This window comes from Penaeus japonicus, unplaced genomic scaffold, assembly GCF_977035675.1.
Source record: "Penaeus japonicus unplaced genomic scaffold, GWHDUDI00000001_assembly GWHDUDI00000008, whole genome shotgun sequence".
In the NCBI taxonomy this organism is placed as follows: Eukaryota; Metazoa; Arthropoda; class Malacostraca; order Decapoda; family Penaeidae; genus Penaeus; species Penaeus japonicus.
The window spans coordinates 27,900,980-27,924,059 of NW_028234410.1; the positions used below are offsets into that span (position 1 = coordinate 27,900,980).

The 23,080-nt window shown below is 39.5% G+C and overlaps 1 protein-coding gene across 12 annotated transcripts in view; it reads left to right on the top strand.

The window, feature by feature from the left end:
• Positions 1–17,841, top strand: part of LOC122267473 (uncharacterized) — a 109,550-nt gene extending 91,709 nt beyond the window's left edge. For 2 of the 12 annotated variants that reach the window (XM_086538790.1, XM_043037579.2), the window contains 11 exons: positions 1,290–1,570; positions 7,210–7,440; positions 7,671–7,848; positions 8,121–8,207; positions 8,467–8,623; positions 8,798–8,951; positions 9,264–9,390; positions 9,553–9,723; positions 10,661–10,743; positions 12,520–12,561; positions 14,026–16,409. In XM_086538790.1, the coding sequence (XP_086394916.1) occupies positions 1,290–1,570; positions 7,210–7,440; positions 7,671–7,848; positions 8,121–8,207; positions 8,467–8,623; positions 8,798–8,951; positions 9,264–9,390; positions 9,553–9,723; positions 10,661–10,743; positions 12,520–12,541 (1,491 nt within the window). In that variant the 3' untranslated portion in view covers positions 12,542–12,561; positions 14,026–16,409. Of the gene's footprint in view, positions 1–1,289; positions 1,571–7,209; positions 7,441–7,670; positions 7,849–8,120; positions 8,208–8,466; positions 8,624–8,797; positions 8,952–9,263; positions 9,391–9,552; positions 9,724–10,651; positions 10,744–11,283; positions 11,364–12,441; positions 12,562–14,025 lie in introns of all 12 variants that reach the window. The other 10 variants (XM_043037559.2, XM_043037557.2, XM_086538789.1 and 7 more) reach the window with 8 other exon arrangements.
• The last annotated feature ends 5,239 nt before the right edge of the window (positions 17,842–23,080 follow it).

Genomic DNA, 23,080 nt, shown 5'->3' on the forward strand with positions numbered 1-23,080 from the left:
GATGCTGCATTGTCGCGATCGAAATTCACGGAGGAAGAACAAAAAATGTAAGGTCGGCTCGCGTCTGTCTGTATGGGCAGATGTATACTCTCGTGAGAAGGTTTTCGGGAGAGAAAAGAAGGTAATTACAGTGGGAGGTCGGCGGTTGTGTTTATGGGCGATTATGTACTCTTGTGCGAGCTTCGCGCGTGCGCCAGAGAGAAAAAGAGAAAGAGAGAGATGACTAAAGCATTGATAACAATGGAAGGTCGGTGAATGTCTATGTTCGTTTGCCTGTCTGTATTGCTATGCCCATTTAAAGTAAGAAAAATGATAATGGAAGTTCGGGTATGTGTGTGTGGGTGTGCAGTCTCGGCGCGCACGACGAAAGAGGCAAACAAACAAACAAACACACACACTCCTCTGAATGGGCGGAGGTTATGAATGAATGAACCGCCGTTGAACTGTGAGGCTGGGAAGTGTAAGGAAGAGGAGGAAGGGGTGGAAGGGTAGGAGGGGTTGGAGGGGTAGGAGTGGGGAGGGAAGGAGGGAAGGGTGGGCAAGGGAGGCGGCTATAGCGGTGTTGTTGATGCCTCGGCCTGCAGACGCGCTCACACCCACGCCCGTACATGGTGACGCGCTGGTTTGGGCTGGTGTGCCATGACCTTGTAGGAAGGGGCGCTCGCTGTCTCGCCCAGCCGCCGTCTTGGAGCTCATGGGCGGTTTGGACCTCGCGCGCGCGCTTGTGTGTGCGTGTGCGTGTATGCGTACATGTGTACATGTGTGCGTGCGCACTTGTGTATGTATGCGTATGCGTACGTGCCTATGTATGTGTATTTGCGTTTGAATGGACCGCTTCAAGAAAGAGAGGTCAGGGAGTGGGGAGCAGCGGCGGCAAGAAAGAGGCGCTAGAGGGCCACGGGTTTATACGGCGATCGTTCCGTGGCGCAGGTGAGGGAGGTGAGGAGGAGTGGGAGTGGCGTTGGTCAGGCGAAGGAATAGAGGAGCGGAGGGAGAGGGGCGAAGGGAAGAATGGGAGTCAAGGAACCCATTTTAAGGGATTGGCGGTTGTTAAGGGGCGGGCGGGGCGAGGGAGGTCGCGATTGGATGCTACAGGTCACAGCGCTAACGGGTCATATAGAAGGATGCGGGGGAAGAGCAAGACCTTCGGCTTCAGTCCCATTTTCGCCTTTTATTTGCTTACATTTAATGCTTTTATCAATTTTACTCTTATCGTTATTATTGTTATTATTATCATTATTATTATTATTATTAGTTTCTCATGCTTTTTCTCTCTATTTCCCCCACAGACTTACGTCCGGGATAACAGCGCCGCCCACAAGGAGAATGCCCGCCCGCTCCCCACGTCCCCGCCCACGACGCCCGTGTCCCCGCTGTCGCCGCCCACGCCCCAGGGCTCGGTCAGCACCACGTCGGCCACCATCACACCTGGGGTCGCCCACAATGCCCACCCCGCTCCCGGCTCTCCCGTGGGCGTCGTGCCCTCGGCCCCCGCGCCCCTGCAGTCCCCGAGGGCCACCAACACCATCCGCCGCCACACCAAGGCCACCAAGAACCTCCTCATACCCAGGTGAGAACTCACGTTTGCTCACGCCCCCGCGTCGCGGCGGGCGGGCGGGCGGGCGGAAGGCGAGAATGTGCCACGGGCCTCTTCGCTCGGGGGTGGGGGGGGTCTTCTGTTGTTTGAAGAGTGAAAAGGAGGAGGTGAAAGGATCAGCTAGGAGGAGGAACTGAAAAGAGGATGATACAGGAAGGATGGCAGTAGTAATTGTAGTAAAGACAATCGTGGGGTTTAATAGGAGGGAGGGATGGAGGGAGACTAGAGGAAAGTCCTCATCTTATGGTTCCTGTCTCCCCTGCTCCCTCCTCCCTCCTCCTCCATCCTCCTCCATCCTCCATCCTCCTCCATCCTCCTCCCTTTTTCTCGCTTCCATGACACGCTCTAGATTTGGCAATACCCGTCTCCCTCCTTCTTCCTGATTCTTCCCCTAATTTATTGATTCATCTCGTTATATCATGATCTAATTCTCTCCCAACAACCTCGTTTTTTGTTTGTTTGCATTTTTTGTTTATTATACGTCAAGCTAGAGGGACGCTCACGTTCCCAAACATCAAATGAGAAATTTTAGGAGTGATAAAACACCATAAAAGTCATTTCCGAACAAACGCGGCAGGAACACACATCTATACTGTGATCTTCCTGTCACGAGACTTTCACTTCCTGATGCAAGGCACTGTTTGATGCCATTCGGAGCCGCTGTACCTGAGGCGGTGACCTCTTTCTCTCTCTTCCTCTCTCTCTCTCTCTCTCTCTCTCTCTCTCTCTCTCTCTCTCTCTCTCTCTCTCTCTCTCTCTCTCTCTCTCTCTCTCTCTCTCTCTCTCTCTCTCTCTCTCTCTCTCTCTCTCTCTCTCTCTCTCTCTCTCTCTCTCTCTCTCTCTCTCTCTCCCCTCTCTCTCTCTCTCTCTCTCTTCTTTTCTCTCTCTCTTTTCTCTCCTCTCTCTCTCTCTCTCTCTCTCTCTCTCTCTCTCTTCTCTCTCTCTCTCTTCTCCTCTCTCTCTTTCCTCTTTTCTTTTTTTTTCTCTCTTCTCTCTCTTCTATCTCTCCCCCCCTCCCTTCTCTCTATCTATCTATCTATCTATCTATCTATCTAATTACCAACCCTCGCCTCCCCTTCTCTCTATCTATCTATCTCTATCTCTCCCTCTCCTTCCCTCACTTGTTCCTTTACTTCCTTCCCCCTTACCCCTTACCTCCTTACCCCCTTACCTCCTTACCCCCCTACCCCTTGTACCCCCCCTCCCTCCTTATCCTCCCCTCCTCTCCCCTCCCCACCATGTTGCCCTGCATTGTCTCCTCCGTTGCCTGTCGTTCGCCTTGCCGACGCAACACGTGTGACAGGATGTTGCAGCAGGACGGTGGTTCTTCTTCTTATCTGCAATTGCCATCAGTCCGCTCTTCCTGCTGACTCACACTCGACCTTGGAGGAAGTGAGAGAGAGAGAGAGCGAGAGAGAGAGAGAGAGAGAGAGAGAGAGAGAGAGAGAGAGAGAGAGAGAGAGAGAGAGAGAGAGAGAGAGAGAGAGAGAATGTATGTGCATAGAAAAAAAATCTGGTAGGTTATAGAATAAAAAACTGATCAAAAACTAGAATGTGTTTAAAAAAAAGAACAAAAAGAGATTACAAGAAGTCAAAGAAAAAAAAACGATTTTTTTATTAACATTTTTCGCAAATGTCTAGTCAACCGCCCTTCCTCCTTCCTCTTTCTTTTACGACTTCCTCTCCTTCATATTCTTCTCCCTTTGCGCTCGTATAACACCCGTTTGATAAGAGCCTCCGACGCCAAACAGGAAATTCTCTGTTAACAGTGCATACACGCGCTCCCGGTGCTGGTGGCGTGACCTACAAAGTGGCAAAGGGCGTCAAAAAAGTGCTCGGAAAAGGGGTAGATGGACATAAAGGGAGGAAAGTAGGCGAGAAAGAGGAATGGAGGAAGAGGAGGAGAGAAGGAGAAAGGATTAGGAAATATCATGAAGAAAAATAGAGTAAGTATTGAGGCGAAAGGGGAGGGTAATAGAGAGAAAAGTCCGTGATACTTTGATTTATAATGAGGAAGAGTAAGATTGGAGAAGGAAACGCTACGTAACCTTTGGGTGGAACACGGGGACGCCAAGAATGCGGGGAAGAAAAGATAGAAAAGGAAACGAGTAGTTGTGTAAGAGAAAAAGACGAAGGCGCGGGATTAAAAGTACTTTTAGAAAAAAAGGATTTAGGGGAAAACCCAAGTTAAGGAGGAAATCGGCGTAGGTGAAGGATGGAAAAGCGAGAGGGAATCTATTAGAAAATTGGGAATTCCAGCATTCGGATTGACAGTTTAAAGGAAACGAGAAAATAATGAAGGAAAGCAGAGACTTGCTAAAGAGGTCCAAGGGTAGTGGAAAATGGATAGTCATCGAGCAGAGATATTCGAGAACACATTATTATTAAGAGACGGAAAGGAAATGCTCAGATATACAGGAAGAGGCACAAGGAGGCATTGAAAAAGTGATAGTTTTGGGCGCCAGCGGAGTGTTGCGCCCTCGGGAAAGCGCAGGCTGACCTTCACCTCCATCGCCGCCAACACCTGTTATCGGCTGCACCTGTTGCACTCGCAGACACGTGCGCGGCGCCACGAGGGATGCTGGGCTTTGGCATGCATGCGTTTTTTTAAGTTTTAGTTTTTTGGTCTATATTTATTTTTCACTTGGTTTATTCAATTATGTAATTATTTAATCGACTGCTTGAGTTTTTTTCTCCCCCGTGTTTGCGAGCATAAATTCTAGCTTTTTAACCAAGGCAAGCGGAGTCGCACGCCGATTTCGTGGGATCGAAGAAGAGGGGGAATAGATAAAGTGGAAGGATGATTTCCGGGGGAGGGGGGGGCAAGGTGGACCAACCAGAGTAGGGAGGAAGGGGAACTTCCTCTTCCCCAACAGGAGAGGTCGGGTAGCGGTGTAGCTGAGGCGCCCTCGGCTGACCTGATCCTTGGAGGGGGTGGGGGTGATAACAAGCAGGAGGGGAGAGACCAGGTAATGGGGGGGGGGGGTAGAGGCTAGGTAGGAAGGGGATGGAGGGAGGGCTTCGCTCATCATGATCCTGGTAGTCATTATCTGATGCCGTGAGGGTGGTGGGGAGGGCTGGGGGAGGGAGAGGGGGGAGGTGGTGCTGGGATGGAGAGTGCCTGACTCTGTCAAGGTTAGGCTCTCATGGCTTCCTCTTCCTCCTGCTGTTTCTCATTTTAAGTTGTTCACCGACAGTCTTTTGTCTTTTCATAGATCTCTCGCTCTCCATCTCCATCCCAGTCCCCCTTTCCTTCCTTCTCTTCCTTTCCTCCCGTTCCCTTCTCTCCTTCCCTGTCTCCCTCCCTTTCCCTTCTCTCTCTTTTCATCCTCCATCCCCACCCTCTCTAATTGCCCCCCCACTCTATTATTATTGTTTTTTTTATGTTTACGCATATACTCACGTCCGCAAGATAATATGAATTCGTTTAAGCTTGTAGACGCAATCATTTCCGTCCCTAATAAGAATTATAACTGGTTCAGTCTCCCGGGTTTTGGCATCTGCCTGTGCAGGTGTGTCGCCCCGCCATGTGTTGTGTCTGCGCGGCCGTAGCGAGATTGCGTCATTTGTTTAACATTCTCTGGGCGACCTCCCAGCTGTGCGACGAGAGCACCGGTCACACCCCGTCTCTTTGTCGATCTATCTATCTGTCTGTCTTTTACACTCTCTCTCTCTCTCTCTCTCTCTCTCTCTCTCTCTCTCTCTCTCTCTCTCTCTCTCTCTCTCTCTCTCTCTCTCTCTCTCTCTCTCTCTCTCTCTCTCTCTCTCTCTCTCTCTCTCTCTCTCTCCGTTCGCTTTTTCGTTTTCTCTCTCTCATTCGCTTTTTCGTTTTCTTTCTCTCTCTCGCTCAAGTTTTCCTTTTGTTGATGCTCTTCTTTTCACCTCCCGTCCTTTGGGTTCACTAGCGGTTCAGCTCCGCTTAGGGTCGCCCTGGGGGTCACGGGAGCCGCTCGTGACCTGACCTCGTGGCATTCCCGAGGCGCCCTCTTGTGACCTCCTGTTCCTTTAAGCGGGCCCTCCATTATCGCGAATGATATGGCCGTCGTCGCTAGACCGTTACGTTAATAACCAGATCATGTATTTAAAGTTTTTATCATCATCTTTATTGCGTATATGTTGAGTGGCAGTGGAAATGATTGTAAAAAAACAGAAAGAGATATTGCATATCGGCTGGTGAGATTTTCCAAGGAAATTCGCTCCCTCAAAAAAAAAAAAAAGGCCATAGTGAGAGATAGAATTGCGCTGTAAATATTTTCGTTAATTAGAGCGTGGCACATGGAATCATCTTCAATCAAAACGCAAGGTGGTATTAAGTTTTAAAAGGTCAAGGTGGCGTGGAACTCGGTAAGCCTGGCGGTAAAAAGAAGCCTTCAGACCTGTCTTCACTCGGCCGCATGTACGCGCAAACATACACAGACGCAAACGCACAAAACGTAACGCACACAGTTGCACACGCACAGGCACAAACTACACTCGCACTCACTCACACTCACAAATAAACACACACGCTTTCTCTCACTAAAAGATGCCCTTTTGGTTTCAAGAATTGTGTTTCACTATTCCGCTCAAAGCTGTGACACACACTAACGTAGTATTTAGAGTGAAGTCATTATATATTTGTGGGTATCATTTTAGTTGATTTGACAACTAGTCTCTAATTATTTTGGGAAATTACCTGCATAAACACATACGCACACGCACGCACACAGCATACACATACACGCACGCGCGCGCGTGTACACACACACACACACACACACACACACACACACACACACACACACACACACACACACACACACACACACACACACACACACACACACACACACACACACCATCTATGGCGTTGAGGTTAAAAATAGTCATCCAATCAGCACTGTTTCCTTAATTGTCAGACAAATTCTGCAAAAAGTGTGCATGGCCTCAAAAGATTGGAAAAGAGAAACTACTGCAGTTTTGGAGAGTCCTTACCTGTTCTATCTCTCAGTCTTAAGACAAAAAGGAAGTCCCGCCTGAAGGAAAATAATGGCCCAAAGAGTACACTGGTGAGGCTTGCGAGCAGGGGAAGAACAGGTGCAACCGAGGAGGGAATCCAACATAATGTGAGATCCTCTTACTTACTGTTATCAAGCAGTAGCAATACCTTTAGGGAGATAGATTCGAGTTTGCTGCAAGTGTGTATCAGAAAAATTTTCTCTTTTTTATTTTTTTTATTTTTTATTCATTTATTTATTTTTATTTTATTTTATTTTATTTTATTTTATTTTATTTATTTTTTAAATCCTCGTGAAGCAATGATAGCATTATTTGGTCAATTCTATCAGTATTTAGTATGTATCAGATAGGCAAGATGAATTTATCAACAATGTCTGTTGATATTTATTTATCTGAAACAATAGTAAGAAGGTTACTTTTGATGCAGTTCTGATATGTATCCTGTGATGGGGAAGTCATAGTGTATGTTTGACAAGTAATTTTCTAAGTCATAATTTCAGTCAGATTCAGCATCTCTCCCATGGAAGAAATTCTGTTAGCCTATCTATTTCAGGTTTTCATTTTAATCTGTTAAATGTAAAGCCTCAAATTTATGTTTAACATGTCTGTTTCAGATTCTATTATCCAATGGGCCGACCCACAACCCAAGTGTCCCAGGAGCAGTCAATATCGCGGGTCAGCGCTGTGTTCCGAGAGAATGGAGGTCAGATAACGCGAGACAACATGGAGCCTCTGGTAAGGGCTTGCCAAGTCCCACTCTACTGGAAGGCTCCTCTCTTCATTGCTGCTGGTGGAGACAAGCTGGGCTACCTCACACAGGAGCAGTTCTCAGACTATTGGAGCAGGTCAGTGAGGAACCAGGGCAAAGGTGTCAGGAGGTTTGATGATATGGGGCTTAAGATGGCTCTCAGAGTGATTTGATTTAGGCTTAAGTATAAGAAAAAAAACTGAGGAAAGGTTACAGGCTTCATATCCTTTATTGTATATGATTACAGTAGTTGATAGCAATATGTCCCAGAAAAAGATGAATGACTGTTGAAAAGAGATAATGATGATATGCAATTTGTCCCAACAGAGTGATCTCTACCTGCCACGACATGGCCTCTCGCTTTGTTCGAGTGCTGAGTCGTGGCGTTCGGAACTACCTCATGCCAGAGGACTTTCTTAGCATGATTCAGGATGTGGTGGATACCCACCCTGGCCTCACCTTCCTCAAGGAAGCCACTGAGTTCCACTCCAGATATGTTCATACAGTGAGTATAAATGTAGTGAAGTTTGAGTCACTACTGCTTTAGTTCAGAGAAAGGAGTGTTACAAGAGAGGAAAATGAAAGTTTTTGGGTAACTCTTCTTTTTGAAGGAAAGGAATGTAACCTATAGCATACAGCTCATCTTTTTTAACACATGAATTTCATTCATGTTTAAAGTAATATAGGATTGTTAATACTTTATAATTAATGATTTACACTCATGATTTATTTCATGATACTAGTGTTTCATTAACCATTTTTTTTTTACTTTTTCAGGTCATAGCAAGAATATATTATTGTGTAAATAGATCCTGGTCAGGTAGAATAACAGTTCCAGAACTTAGGAGATCAAACTTGTTACAAGTAAGTTATTTCAAAATGCCATTTTACAATGAAGAGAAAAGTATTCATGAATTTATCTTGTTGCATTGTGATAGCAATGCTTGTGCCTAGATTAATTTCTTGTTCCAAAACTCAAAATATGCACTTCATGCTGTACTAGTTGATTGCTTGTTTCTACTCTTTTTTTTTCTTTTACGTGTTTTCTTTTTGATGGATATATATTGCATAGTTGTCTTCAAGGAAAAAAGGAAGTTCTAATATAAGACCTTGTTACTTTCAGGTTATAAGCTATTTAGAGGAAGAAGAAGATATTAACCAAATCACTGATTACTTCAGCTATGAGCATTTTTATGTTATTTATTGCAAGTTCTGGGAATTGGACACAGATCATGACCTCTTCATTGATAAGCATGATCTTGCAAAACATAATGAAAGAGGTGAGTGCAACAAGAAGTTACTTGATATTTTTCTTATTATTAGATGGTATTTAGGACAAGTTTTCAAAGGAATTAGGTGAGTGATCCTAGATCAGTGGAATTTTATCTTCCATAATATCTAAATTCTTTCACATGGTCTATGCAGTCATTCATTCAATCAAGCATTTCTTTCAGCGCTGTCATGGCGTATGATTGAGCGAATATTTAGCGGGGCAGTGACAAGAGGAAGGCTTCAGAAGCAGGATCGCATGGGCTACCAGGAGTTTGTGTGGTTCCTGATTTCTGAGGAGGACAAACGGCATCCCACAGCCATTGAATATTGGTTCAGGTGTGTACTAGGAGTTGGTTTTGGTAATGATTATGGTAGTTTTTCACATTTCCTACTGTTTGTTAATATATATACTCTCAGCTGGTTTTGGTATTGTAAATTTTATTGTGGATTATTATTCTTTTTAGTGATGTTATTGTTTGAGATCATTAATATACTATTTCTTTCATCATCATCACCATCATTATTATGAAAGCCAATTTTCATCAAATAATAGTGATAGTGATAAAACCATATTTCTGAATAACACAGCTATTAGTCATTGCTGAAACAGGCCACCCATCATATCAAATCCTTCCTCTTCCTCCATAGGTGTATGGATCTGGACGGGGATGGTTATCTGTCCATGTATGAGTTGGAATACTTTTATGAGGAGCAGCTGCAGCGCATGGAGGCCCTCGGCATTGAGACTCTTCCCTTCCATGACTGCCTCTGCCAGGTAAAGTGCCCTCTGCCATTACTAAAAGTGTTTGTTCGCTTTATATCAGTTACAAAATCTTTGGAGGAAGATGATATTTATGTTTGTAATTCTTTCTTCATATTTTTCCTTTTCCTTTACTTACATTGCTTTCTTATATATTTGTATACCGTACCATAACAGATGTTGGATATGGTGCGTCCAGAGATGGGTGACAAGATATCCCTAAGGGATTTGAAGCGTTGCCGCATGACGCCCATCTTCTTCGACACGTTCTTCAACCTAGAGAAATACCTGGACCACGAACAGCGTGATCCCTTCGCATCACACAGAGCTGAGGACGACGGGCCAGAGGTATGGGGATAAAAGACTTTTTCTTATTCAGTGTACTATTCAGAAGAAAGCGAACTGTTGGGACATTTACTAATTTATTTCGTTAGTTAGGTATTTATTTTGTATTTTTCTTTACTTTTTTGATTTCTGAGATAGTGTCTCTTTTTTTGTCTAATGACTCCTGGATTCTATGTCTAAACATCCTAGCTTTCTTGTGAGGAAAATCAAGGTAAAAGATGAATCACAGGAATGTCAACCATCCAAGCATCAAAATGTAGTAGGCCTGATGTTTTTTTATTTTCTCTTAAAATAGGAGTTAATAGTCCTTAGATTAGTACATATATTTAAATATATAAATAATGATATATCCACTTAGTCACAAAGAAAGTGTCCAGAGCTTGCTTAATGCACCTGTATTCATGTTTTCTAATTCTCCTATGTACATATTGATAAAAAGTAATGTTTTCAGTGATGAATTTAGTTAGAAACCCTGAAAATAAATTATATGTTGCACAATGTTGTGTCATAGCAACACATGCAAGGAATAGCAATTAGTGAGGCACAGATTCAGCACAGTAAGTTAAGGATCGGAGTTGGAATGAGTGAAGAAGCTTGGTAGTTACACTTGTTAATGTTACCCCATAATCTGAAATATAATCAGTGCTTGGTGTCAAGATGTTGTTTTAATTATATATATAGTTTTACATTGTCTGTTGATAGGTTTATAGTGTCTAGAATTAGACTTGTATTACTTTACAATTATTGTTAATGTCTTTTTAATTCAAAATGATGATAACAATAAAAAATGTGAGATTTGTTATGCCATGGATGACTTCTAACCTATCATTATTATTATCATCATGTCATGCTTGAATTAAAAATACTGATATCAAGCAAACTCAAGGACATTAAAGACAAAATATACTACGCTGTGAATGACCGGTCCTAGTTCCTGCAGGTATCGGAGTGGGATCGCTATGCTGCTGAAGAGTACGAGCTGCTGGTGGCAGAGGAGGGCGGAGCAGATCACCAAGACGATATGTAGGTTGAGTTTGGGTTTTGCCATTCCTCTTTGTTTATCTCTTATTTACTTTTATTTTCTTATCCATTTCTTTCTTATTTTATTGGTTTTACTTGTGGGCTTTAAGGGTATTACAGTTTTCTTCATGGATTTAGTGTCGTAAGTGGTTTCACAGGGTGTTTTTTTATAACCTTTCTCTCTCTGCTCATATTATCACTCTAAGTGAAGAATAAAAATCTGTCTTTCTGTCACAGATTTATGTTTAAAATCCTCAAGTTGTCTTTCTGTGAGGTATCTTAAGGATTATATATGTTATATAAGTTGGAAGATGAATTTCTGAAAATAGTTTTCCTCCTCTTAAAGGATATGAAGAGGAATATTCATTCCTTTATTTCTTAGGTAATGTTGTGGTCGAAGAACCTGGAAATTTGTTCCCAGTAAAGAATATTAAACTCTAGATTAGGAAATTGAATGTGTCATTACAGAGAAAATAGCATTTAAGAAAATGGCTGATCTTCACAAATACCTTAAACCTATCATGTGGGTTTCTCTTTTTTCAGCAAAATTTAACCAAAAATAAAGAGACAAAGAAAATGAAAATTGTTGACAAGTTTTACCGTAATTCTTAGTGCTAATGAAGGCGAGTACTTCTCCTTGTTGGCATGAGTGTATATGTCTCCTCATGGTAGATTTTCAAAAGTTTTTTCATTTGTTTTTGAAATATTTTTTGTCATCAAGTGATTACTTTGTTTTATTATGATTTTGTCCGTGTCATTTTTCTTTTGGCTTTTTTACTTGACCTTCGACGAGAACTGACGTAGATGCCCAACCGGTGTGCATTTGTAGTAGATATTTGTCATTTTATAGCTCAGATTTCATCTTTTTTCTCATTTTTATTTGCAATTATTTATCCTTTTGATCTATTTTTTTTTTTTTTTTCATAGGTATTGATTCTCTTATCAATGGTAGTGTCAATGGTATTCCCTTATTCTCCTTATCCTTTCAGCAGCTGACTTCCAAGCCCTGTGATTGTGTCTGTTATGATTATGATATCTTACAATCTTTTCGCAAATTTACATTGACTGTTTCTCATTGTATAGTATCTAGTGGTATTTGTTGTATCACAAGCTAATTTTATTATAGATTTCTCCATTTCCCTTCTTTCTTTCTTTCTTTTTCTATCTCTCTTTCATTTTCTCTCTATTTCTTTCTTTTTTCTCTCTCTTTCTTTCTTTTTGTCTCTCTTTTTTTTTCTCTCTTTCATTTTCTCCCTCTCTCTTTCTTTTTCTCGCTCTCCTTTTTTTCTCTCACTTTTTCTTTTTCTCTCTCTCTCTATATCTCTATCTCTGTACCTTTTTCTCAGTAAAGATAATGATATACTCATATTTCTTTATGATTTCTTTAATTGTAATTGTGGGAAAATTATGTACAGAATAGTTTATATTTTTATGCAGTGTTCATGTCCAACCACGCAATCCAGGAAGTAATGTGTCTGTTTTTAGCAATCTGATTATTTTTGCTTTTGAGATAATTTAACCCTCCCTATCCCCCTCCCTTTCTTGCAACCCCAAAGAAGGCACGACACCCAATAAATAGTTGAAAAGAAAAGAAATGTGATATTACTTATAGCCTCACGAACCAAGACCAACCCCTACTCCCTTGTTTCCTCACTGTGAGGAGGATGATAAACGTAGGTGCCCTGGATTCTTTCCATTTAGGTTCTTCTTGGGTGGAACTTTAGATGAAGGTGCAGGCAATAGTGGTGGAGAAACTTAAGTGCACTGTGCACCTTGCAGGATTGTGGAGGAGAGTCTGTGAGGATGATGTGCACTTGACAGGTGGGAAGCCAGTGTGCCGGGGGGAGATTGAGGGGGTGTGGGAGGCCTGCCCAGGGACAGGAGACAGCAGGTAGGGGATGGATGGTAGGGGTTAGGGCTGAGGGGAGGGTCGTTTGCCACCCACCCACTCTCCCTTTCCCTTCCCTTCCTCACCCCTCCTCTCCTCTTTTCCTTCTGTTCTCCTCCCTCCCTCTTCTCTTCCCTTGGGCCACTTGCATGGCGAGTGCTTTTCTTACGCTGTGTGTGCACTTTTGCCGCAGTTCCTGTGCACACATTAATGTTTTCATGTTGTATTTTTATACATTTTGCCAGTACGTAGTATGTTTTTTTTTTTTTTTTTTTTTTTTTTTTACCTCCCTTTTTACCAAATCTCTACCTTTTCCTTTACTCCCTTCCCCCTGCCCCCCTCCCTCTCTTTGCTCCTTAAAGAAGGCCTACTAGACTGATAGGCATACAATACAGTTTGAGTTTGTTTTTTTCTAGTCCTCAACTGCTTCTTTGCATTAAAAACAAAAAAAGATGCAGCATGTAGATGTTAGATTAAGAGAGTGGATTTCTTTTTCTCCTGTAGCGTATGTGATATACCCATTGCTTAAAAATGGATATACCTGCTTTCACAAAAAAAAGAAAAAAATTAAAAAGAACAATTCACATACTTTGCTGAATATGTTATAAAAGAAAAGGCTTATTGCACTTTGGGTGTTAATGGATAACTTTGTATTTCACAGGTAGTTTATTACTCATTATTGATGTATTAATTAGAGCTTGTGTAAAATGCTGTAGAATGAGAAGTGTGTGTATATATATCAGCAAAGTACCAAAATTTTTCTTCTAAATTTCTTTTAAAAGAATTTTGATTTAAAAAAATGATTTTGATAAAACTAATCACGTTTCTAAAAGAACCTGTTTGAATTGGATTAATTATAAAGCCTTGATTCTGTTAAGTCTAGATTTTTGTGTTTTGGTTGTTGTTGTTATTGATATTGTAGATTTTCATCACTCATACATCTTTTATTCATATGATGAAATACCAGAAACCTCTTTCTCTTTTTCTGTCATATGAGATCAGGATGTCAGAAATAGATATTTTTATCCCTTTTTCCTGTCTCATTTCATAAGCATTACTTTTTAATTGTTACAACTGATTGTGGCATTTTTTCAAATCTCTCTCTGTCTCTCATGTTCTGAGAAAGCTTGGAAAACCTTCTGTAGTTTCTTTCATATAATGGAGATCTATTTTTCTCTAAGTTCACTGACTCAAATGATTTCTCAGATTTACTTATTACTTTTGCTCAAATCTTTTTGTCTCTTTTAACCACTGATTGGAGTAAACTATCACTTTTCTACCTGAGTTAGGTCTTTCTCTCATGGGAAGTATGTAGTTTTCTATATTACCAATAAAAGGTAGAAAGAAAACTAACCTACACTCTTAAAAGACTTTCCTCACTAACTCCTATTTTGCAGGTTCTATGGTGATGAAGATGAGCTGTCAATGGGTTGTGACGATGCCTTAGACTCCAGTCCAGGAGGCGGCCGAACCCTGACTGGAGGCGTAGTGGGTGGCAGTGGAGTAGGGGGAAGCCTCAACAAGCACTCACCCCTCTCAGCCACCGTCACCAATCTTGCGGCCGACTCCATGGATGTGGATGACGACTACCCAGATTATGCAGACTCGGATGACTACCAGTACTAGAACACGCCACTGACAAACGCCCTCGTCATTGCCATGGACGTGAAAGAGACTGACTGATGAACCGATTCTCAACTCCTACAAACAACGGTTCTTGCTGTAGCTCCTGTAATGGGAGCACGTGCAATGCCCCCCACCCCCCACCCCCAAGGATTGGATAAGGGTTCTGGATGTCACTCGCGCTCTCTCTCTATCTCTCTCTCCTTCTATCCCTCTCGGTGGTCTTCTTCGCAGGGACGTTGGTTAGCCAGAGCAATAGAAAGAGGTTGATTTCTATGAGTTTTATAGAATATTTTATATATGTATATATATATATAAAGATATTTGGGTTCTGTTACATGATCTTGTTATAGTTGTTGACATTAATGTGAATGAGAAATAACTAAAGTGTGTGATTGATCCACAAGATTTTCAAGGAGCCAAATCTTTTTTTTCTTTTGGCGAAGGGGAAGAGGAGGCCAAGGGGATGCTCTCCTGCCCTTCCCATGAATGTGGCCTTTATATAGGTATTAAAGAGAAGTAGCTTTTCCCCAAAATCTTGAGCTAATGGCACAGCCTCCCATATATTGATAATTTTCAAATTATATTTAAGCATTTTTACTTCTTTTTTTTATTTTGATTTATTCTTTTGGCCTTTTTCAATCACTAATCCAGTATGGACACTAGATTTTGTAGAGAGATTTTACACTATGTAAAAATACACCCTAAAACCTGCAGTCTGAGTAAAAGAAATCAAGAATGGCAGTTATTTATGACAAAGTACACCTTTGTTTGATGACAGTGTTTACAGATAGACTTAAAAAAGATTATTATGAATTGGCCATATATATATCTAGAACACTTTCTTTCCTGTTTTTGATGTTAGGCCGATTTTCTTGTAGTACTCCTAGCAGCTTTGGATGCAAGATATCTGATGAGATGAATCCAGTGAACCTGCTCCTCCAACAGTGTAATGCAGCAATGACATTCTTCATCATGAAACTCCTAACCCATGTGAAACAAGTACTCCAACCTCACTGCATGACCCTAACCCCAACCCCCATGTGCCAAGAAGCATGCAAAGCCCTCCATTGCTTGTGGATGCTGAACTGTTCTCTGCAGTATTGAACACTTCTTGAAAGGGCAAAAACATGTTCTCCCTAAGTGTAATGTGCATGAATGTCTGAAACCTTGAACCAAAGATGTACCCAGCAATGAATCTTTCAAGATTGCAGCAAAGAGTTTTAGTGACTGTGCATGGATAGCATTTGCAACCAACCCTGTTTGTTTCTCATATTTCATGAGACTATTGATCTGTGAGTGTGTGGCTTAACAGGGAAAATGAACACAAAGTGGCACATGCTGTTTATGTGTGCGCCTGCAGTGTCAGTGCTAGATATTGTGAAACTTTTTTCTCTTTTTTTTTTTTTTTACAAACTTACAAAGTAATTTTAGAAAAGATTCCCAAACACTGTGATGCACCAACCATTGTGTGGTGCTTGCAACCCTCTTTACCTTGTACTGCTAAGGACAAGTTTAACAAGTTTTCTAGTGAATGAGCAACTTTAAATAGAATAAAAAACTTGAAAGAATGTGATCATAACAACACTGTTCTGTGTAGATAGTGATAATCCAGAGATAAGGAATTATTCAGTGCTTTAATTTGAACTGCATCGTGGGTGTCATTCCCCCAGAACTAAAAAGATGGATAATGTGAGGTATCAGCACAGGTGACTTTTGCCTCAGAAATTTGGTCTTCCTTATCTACTCACTGAAGTCCCTCCGTGAAGTGCCTCTTTATGTATTAAAAAATAATATTAATATAAAAAAAAATGAATACCATTTGAACTCTTGGTAGACTTTGCTTACATATTATCTATCGGTATGCGTAGTAGTGAGAATGAGGAGATCGTCACGAAACCAGGAGTGGGAGTGGAACAGGTATGCTGTGTGTGTTATTCAGCCTGTCCTTATATAGCCTAAGGTGAAGCGAGGTGATGTAAAATTATCCTATGTAGCTCTGCCTGCAATTTTACAACTTTGTGAGATATACAAATAACCTATATACTCCTATACCATGTACATTTGTTAACAAGGTTATTCACCAGGCTGAGTTCCTTTCAGTAAAGCACAAAAAAAAAAGAAAAAAAGTTGGTAAATAAATTATATTTATCATATACACCTGGTGATTTTCCTAACCCTGCCCAAGTGGAGTAAACAGCTCTGGTAGTTGGATTTTCCCCTCACAAAAGAGAAATGAAATGAAACGTGATTCCTCGTGCTTGAAGTGCCATTCCTTCTGCCCGGTGCAGAAGGAAAGAGTGAGGATTATAACACTATTTTTATTACACTCACCCCCTTGTCCCTTTGCTGTATCATAGAACAGTAATTGTGAACTATTAAAATGATGATAATGATAGATATTTTAGCTGATTGCACTGGTTAAGAATGTCTTCTTTCATGGTCTGATAGAAACTGGTACCATCTGATTGATTCAACATCTAAAAGTTGTTTTTTATTGAGGAGACTTGTAAACGTTTTTACTGCTCACTCTCTTGTACTCATATGTTATTAGTTGTTGAAATATCTGTAATATATTTATTTTATTCAACCACTCCTTAGTTGATTCATATTAGCCAAAATTGATAGAATACAAGTTGCCTTTTTTCTCTCTTTCTTTTTGTAAGTGAATGATAGTAATGAAAATGACACTTTTTTGTGAAAAGTGAATTAGTAATTTTGAGTAATTCTTTGAAACTGTTTTCGTGATTAGAAAAATTCTCATGTACATTTCCTTTTTTAATGAAGTTTCATGTTGTACATTGATAGATTTGCGGCAGCAGCATTATTTAACGAAGATAGGCGAGTGCTCTTTTTTTTTGCACTTAATATCATGCTGTGGAAACTTGATATGATATGATTGTTTTTATAGTTTATTATTATGACCCCCTCCCCCTTTCTTTTTTTTTACTATCAACTTTGTGTCATGAAAGTTAATCTCTCAGTCACTGAATTATAAAGAGCAAATCAGTACTCTCAGGACATGATGTGTAGGTGGAAGCTGTGACGAGAGGCTCATGATCAATCAACTGGATCCTTAGGGTAGAGATTTACTGATGATGGATAATTCAATGATGATTGATTTAGTAACTAAAAATTTCCTATTGCATCTCAGTTATCTATTTTTATTTATCTATTATTTTATTTTTTTTCCTTTCTTTTTATGTCCTTTTATTTGTATACTAGAAGATAGAGATGAAGAGGAAGCCAAACTCCTGATAATAATGATAATAACAATAAAAAAGCATTGAAAATAGTAAAATAACCAGTCTCCTTTATCCTTTCTTCCCTCTCAGTCGCGCTCCAAACTAGTCAGGATGTCGAGTTATACGATTCCTCAGTTCATTGCGTTTTTAATGTCCGCTGCTGCAAAGTGCCACACGTCACCAGTGACTCCCAATGGAGTTGCCTACTTCTATTGATCCCCCAGTGTTTTTTGTGAAGTGAAAAAAAAAAAAAAAATGTAAATGGTGTTGGTATCACCTTGTTTGTATGTTTAGTGTATTTGTAATATGTTGTATAAAGGAGTTAACGTTCATTTTGCATAATAATTGTCTTTTAATTTCCTTCCTAAGGGTTACTTTAACAGTCATGAAGTGAGTGTGATATCCTGCTCTCTCTCTCTCTCTTTTTATTCTTGACAATTATAATGATCTAATACTTTAGAAAGACATCATTCCTCATCCCTTGGTGGACTTTTTCATGACACAAACACACATGCACTTAGATATTTGTACAGTAACATCTATATACATAAGATTTATAAATTGATATTTATAATGTGGATTTCAAAGACAATGTTTTTAAAAAAATATTTATCAGCGCATAAATTTTCTTTCACGTGTTAATGTGTTTTTGTGTAAAAGGATCCAATTGATACTTTTTTTCTGCTAGTCCTAACCATATACCCCAGAACATACTAAAACCAACAAAAACTATTTAAATCAGCAATGCTATAAATATGTCAAATAATTCACGGCTACTCGTTGCAAATCAAAATACCTTTATCTTAGTGTTGTATGTTTACCTGTAAGAATCTTTAAGGATGATCATTTTTAAAACTACCTAGCATAAACATAGGTAAAGGAAAAGGAAATTTGAAAGGAAAAAAAGGGCCATTTGATGCATACGGTTAGTAGGCTATTTCTCCACAGCTATAGTTAACCCATTGTGGATGGGTGTTGTGACGTACATGACGATAGTCGTCATGCCATATTTGATGTTTAGGGAGAGTGGATCGAGTGGATAGTTTTTTTTTTGTTTGTTTTTTCAGTATGAGTAAGAACTCTATTTAGTGAGATATAATAATCATGAGTACTATAACTGCTATGATATGAAGCAAAATTGGTTTAATCTAAAATCCAAAATATAGATGGCACCACTTTATCCTAACACCAGCAGGAAAGCCTTGAATGGCTCTCATCCAAAGTCTTTAGCAAGCACTATCTTCAGAGAGTACATGCAAAATAACAAACCATACCCAGTGTCTACAATGTGCCCCTGTGCTCTATCACTAGTAGTCAAAAGCATGGGTTTTCATCCTCTTCCCCATCTCTTCATGTTATCTTCATTGTGGATAGTTATTTTTTCATATTTGTTTACAACATAACACAAATACAAAAAAAATAAATTGTTTTTTATCCTCCAATAAAACTGCAATACTTCTATCTCACTCAGTGTAAAGAAAATATTGTGCTGATATGGACCCTATACCTGAGTCAACATTGATTGAGTCTGTCAAATGATACATACGAGTCTCACAATACAGTAGAACGCAAAAAAAATGACAAACAAAAATGGCTGAAGTGTTACAATGAGTGAATGAAAGAGAGTGGGAAAGGTTGCAATCTGTTGAGTGAAGTTGTCCCGCTCTGAAATAAAACCCACCTGAAGTGAAGCGTAAGTGTCACTAGTGCCTGTCCTGGGGACTGGGCAAGAAATCTATCCCCATCTGCAATAGGTTAACTAATTGTGTATGGAGGCAACATGTTGATGCCATGAGTATTTTTGCCCATATGCAAGGCATGCCACTGCCATTTTGGCTATATTGCCGAGTGGCACTAGGAGTGAAAAGGAGTATATATAGTTATGGATAGTTTGCATTTTCCATTACAAACTGGTTCTTCCATAAATTTGAGATAGTGATGTTGCACTGAGAAATTATTTGTTGAAACAATGTCAAGCCAAACCAGTACCTGCACTGTTTCACATGACATAACACAAAAAATTAGGGAGGATTTTAAGATTTAAAAAAAACGTTTTTGGGGCTTGAGTCTCTTATTCCACCAAACCTACCAAATGGCAGCTCCGTGTCAGTTACATAGGCCCATCCACGAAGGGTTAATATAAATGCATAGATTACTATTTATATATGTATTACTGTATATACATTGTTATAAATATATATAGGTATATATATTTTTATTATATGCATTACTGGATTATTCCATCTTAACCTTGGCAGCCTGATTTCTGATATATCCTGCCGAGTGCCCTTGGGGATTGTCTGTAAATCTCGCTATCAAGTTTTAGTCAAGAGTATACAGGTAAACTCCATGGAGCGAGTCAAGCACTTGGTTTGAAGGTCCTTTTAGTGGATGGTCATAGTGTAATGGTCAGTGCCTAGCTCTCCCATTCTAAGAGACGGGTTTTGAATCATAGCCAGGGAGGTACTCATATTTATATTGAATGTATTACTGCATTATTCCATCTTTTGCACTGAAACCACCTTGGTAATCTGGGATCTGATCTCAATATCTAATTCATTCTCGTCGAGTACCCACAGGGAATGTCTATAAACAACGCTATGAATAGGCAACTTTCATGGAGATAGTGAGGCACCTGGTTGGAAGGTTATTTGGTAGGTCGTCGTGGTGTAATGGTTAGTTCCTAGCTCTCGTACTTAGAGAGCCTGGGGTTTGCATCATAGCAAGGGATGTATATATTTCTATATTTAATGTATTACTGCATTATTCTATCTTTGCATAAATGAATAAATAACATAATTTCAAAGTGATTTGACTCCATGGAAAGGCTAGTTGTGGAAGGGTTAAGGGGGTCTGAGTAAGAATATGTAAACACTGGCAAAATATTTGTGCTTAATGATTTATATACTGATATAGGAAATCATTAGGACTGAGTATTTTATAGGAAAAGAAAATTTAATAATGCAGCTTTAATTTTTCCGTGTTGTGTATGTGTGTGTGTGTGTTTATCAGTCAAAGATACCTACATCAAATATCAAATATACCAACAAATGATGTCTTTTTTTTGTGAATGTCCCTTTTGAAGCTGGCCTATCTATTTACACTCGTTATGTGTGCTCTGCTAGTAACAACCACCAAATTACCCACATGTGACATCAGAGGGAGACCATAGATTTTTTGAAGTAGCTGTCTGCAGGCATTCTGTGTTCTGAGATTCATATGATTTATTTGACACCCAGTCTCTTGGGAGTTGTGAATTTTTTTATTCTTGCCATATGGAGATGTTAAAGCTCAATAATTTCTCAAAAATTTCTAACATATTTTTTAATTATATAAGAAAATATGATTGTTAGGTGAGAAGTAGAACACTCTTTAGATAATTTAGCTGTCACAATTTTGGGGATGATTATCCCTCTCTGGATTGGTGGTACACTACGGTACCGCGCATTCAAGGCCCATTCGCTGGGTGACGTCATACGGCGTCGTTTATTTAACTGATTTAGGCCTATGCGTTCGAGAGCCCCGGCATTGTAACATGCAAGGCTGGAATGCCCCCATCGTGACTGGGTTAACTAATTTGTGAACACTAAAGAGATCACTTAAAGAGAGAATTTTGATCAGATTTTTCTGTTACAAGTTCTCAAGTTGCATAGTCATGAATCTATAATTACCTGAGTTTTCAATAATTATTTTTGGGAAGTTGATTTTATGGGGTAATTTCTTTCAATTTTTTTTATAGGGGCTTAACTTTAGGGGAGAATATTTAAGGGCCAGCTAAGGTTACCAAATATCTAAAATCATCTAAATCTATTTGCCTTTTTCGAAAATATCACAAGAAAATATAAATTATTTTATAGAAATTTATCTGACCTAGAATTGTATTCAAATTTTGATTTGATGGGGGAAATTCTTAACCAATACATCACTTGATTACAAAATAACCCTGAAAGACCCAATTCCTTGGAGATGCTTCTATGGGGGTAAAGCCCCCTCAAAAATTTCTACAGGGTCCTTAGTAAGGTTAAGAAATATTCTTTAACCACTCTGCTACAGGTATTTTTGTAGATCACTTATGCACTGCATTTTTTTCTGTCAAAATACAAGCTAGTTATTCCTTCGTTTCTGTAACTGGTACATTATACCAAATGCTAATTAGCACCACTTTATATATCTTACATAGACTCATATATCATACAATAACTCTAGAATTTAATAGAAAACACATCTGAAGATACCCAACTCAGGCCAAACATCTTAAGATGTGGCCCATCTCTAAAGGCTAAGGCAGAAAATCATCTACTTCACCTCTAAAAAACACCAAACAATCTCCTTAAAATTTTACTTTTAGTATTCTAAGTTGATGGTGAAAAAAGAAAACAACAGCAAAGTCTTGCAATGTATAACACTTTTATTAAATATATACTCCTAAGATATGTACAGTGTATATTGTTACTATAACATTCACTGTCATCACACAGTGGTATTGTGAACAAGAAGTTGAAACTGTAGTTATAATACTGCCCCTTGGCTAATGGTAATCACTATAGATTATCAACAGCCATTATTCAAGCCTTTCATTTAAGTATTACATAAAAATAGGGCCAACACTAATAAAAATAACTATAACAATATAATGAACAAAAATGGGGTGATAAAAAAGTACAAGAGCATTAGTACATAGTCATGAATAAACTTGATCAATACAGTGATGATATGAATAATAAAAAATACATAATATATATAATCAAATATAAAAACATATAACACTATTATGAGAAGAAAAGGCTGAATATCATTAATTTGTGACCTTGGATGACATTCAATGTCCGTTCCACTAATGACCAGGTCTGCTTGGTCCTCTAATGATTATATGTTTATTAAATGTTAAGCAACTGCATCCCACCAAGACAACCCAGGGTTTTTCCCTTGTGATGCAAACGGCCATACCGGTATGAGATAAGTGTCTACAACTTTCCAATCAGAGAACTTCACACCTCTGAATGTATCAAGAAATCATTCAATAGTAATCACACAATGTTTCCTTTCTTACACAATGCACATTCAAGTTGAAATTATGGAAATCAAATGTATATAAAAACAGCCTGAAAGGTACTAAATAATCCATGAATGAGTTGATTTGCACTATTACAAGCAGGAGATTGGTGGGCTGGAGTTTGCAAGGAAATTCATATAAACATTAGAGGGTGACAATGTCTCTGGTACTGAGAGAAAAAAAAACAACAATGATCAACTTACTGCACAACTTCTTGTCATTGAGATGCTAGTCACAGAAAACATTTGTTTTCTTCAGTGAAATCACAACATCTGAAGTGTTCTTTCCCAAAGATTGCTTGTCAATTTTGCTATTGTATCATATATAATAATAGTGTTGCTTTCTTAGAACATTTGATAAAATTACAAAATATTTCCTAAATTATCATATCAACGATATTAATTCACTGACAGTCTTTGATGACTATTCTCAATAACTTTGGATACCAATGACTCCCTAGCAGGTACTAGGTAACGAAATCTATCCTCTGTAAGAAATACCTATACTTGTATCATTAAATCACATTTAGTA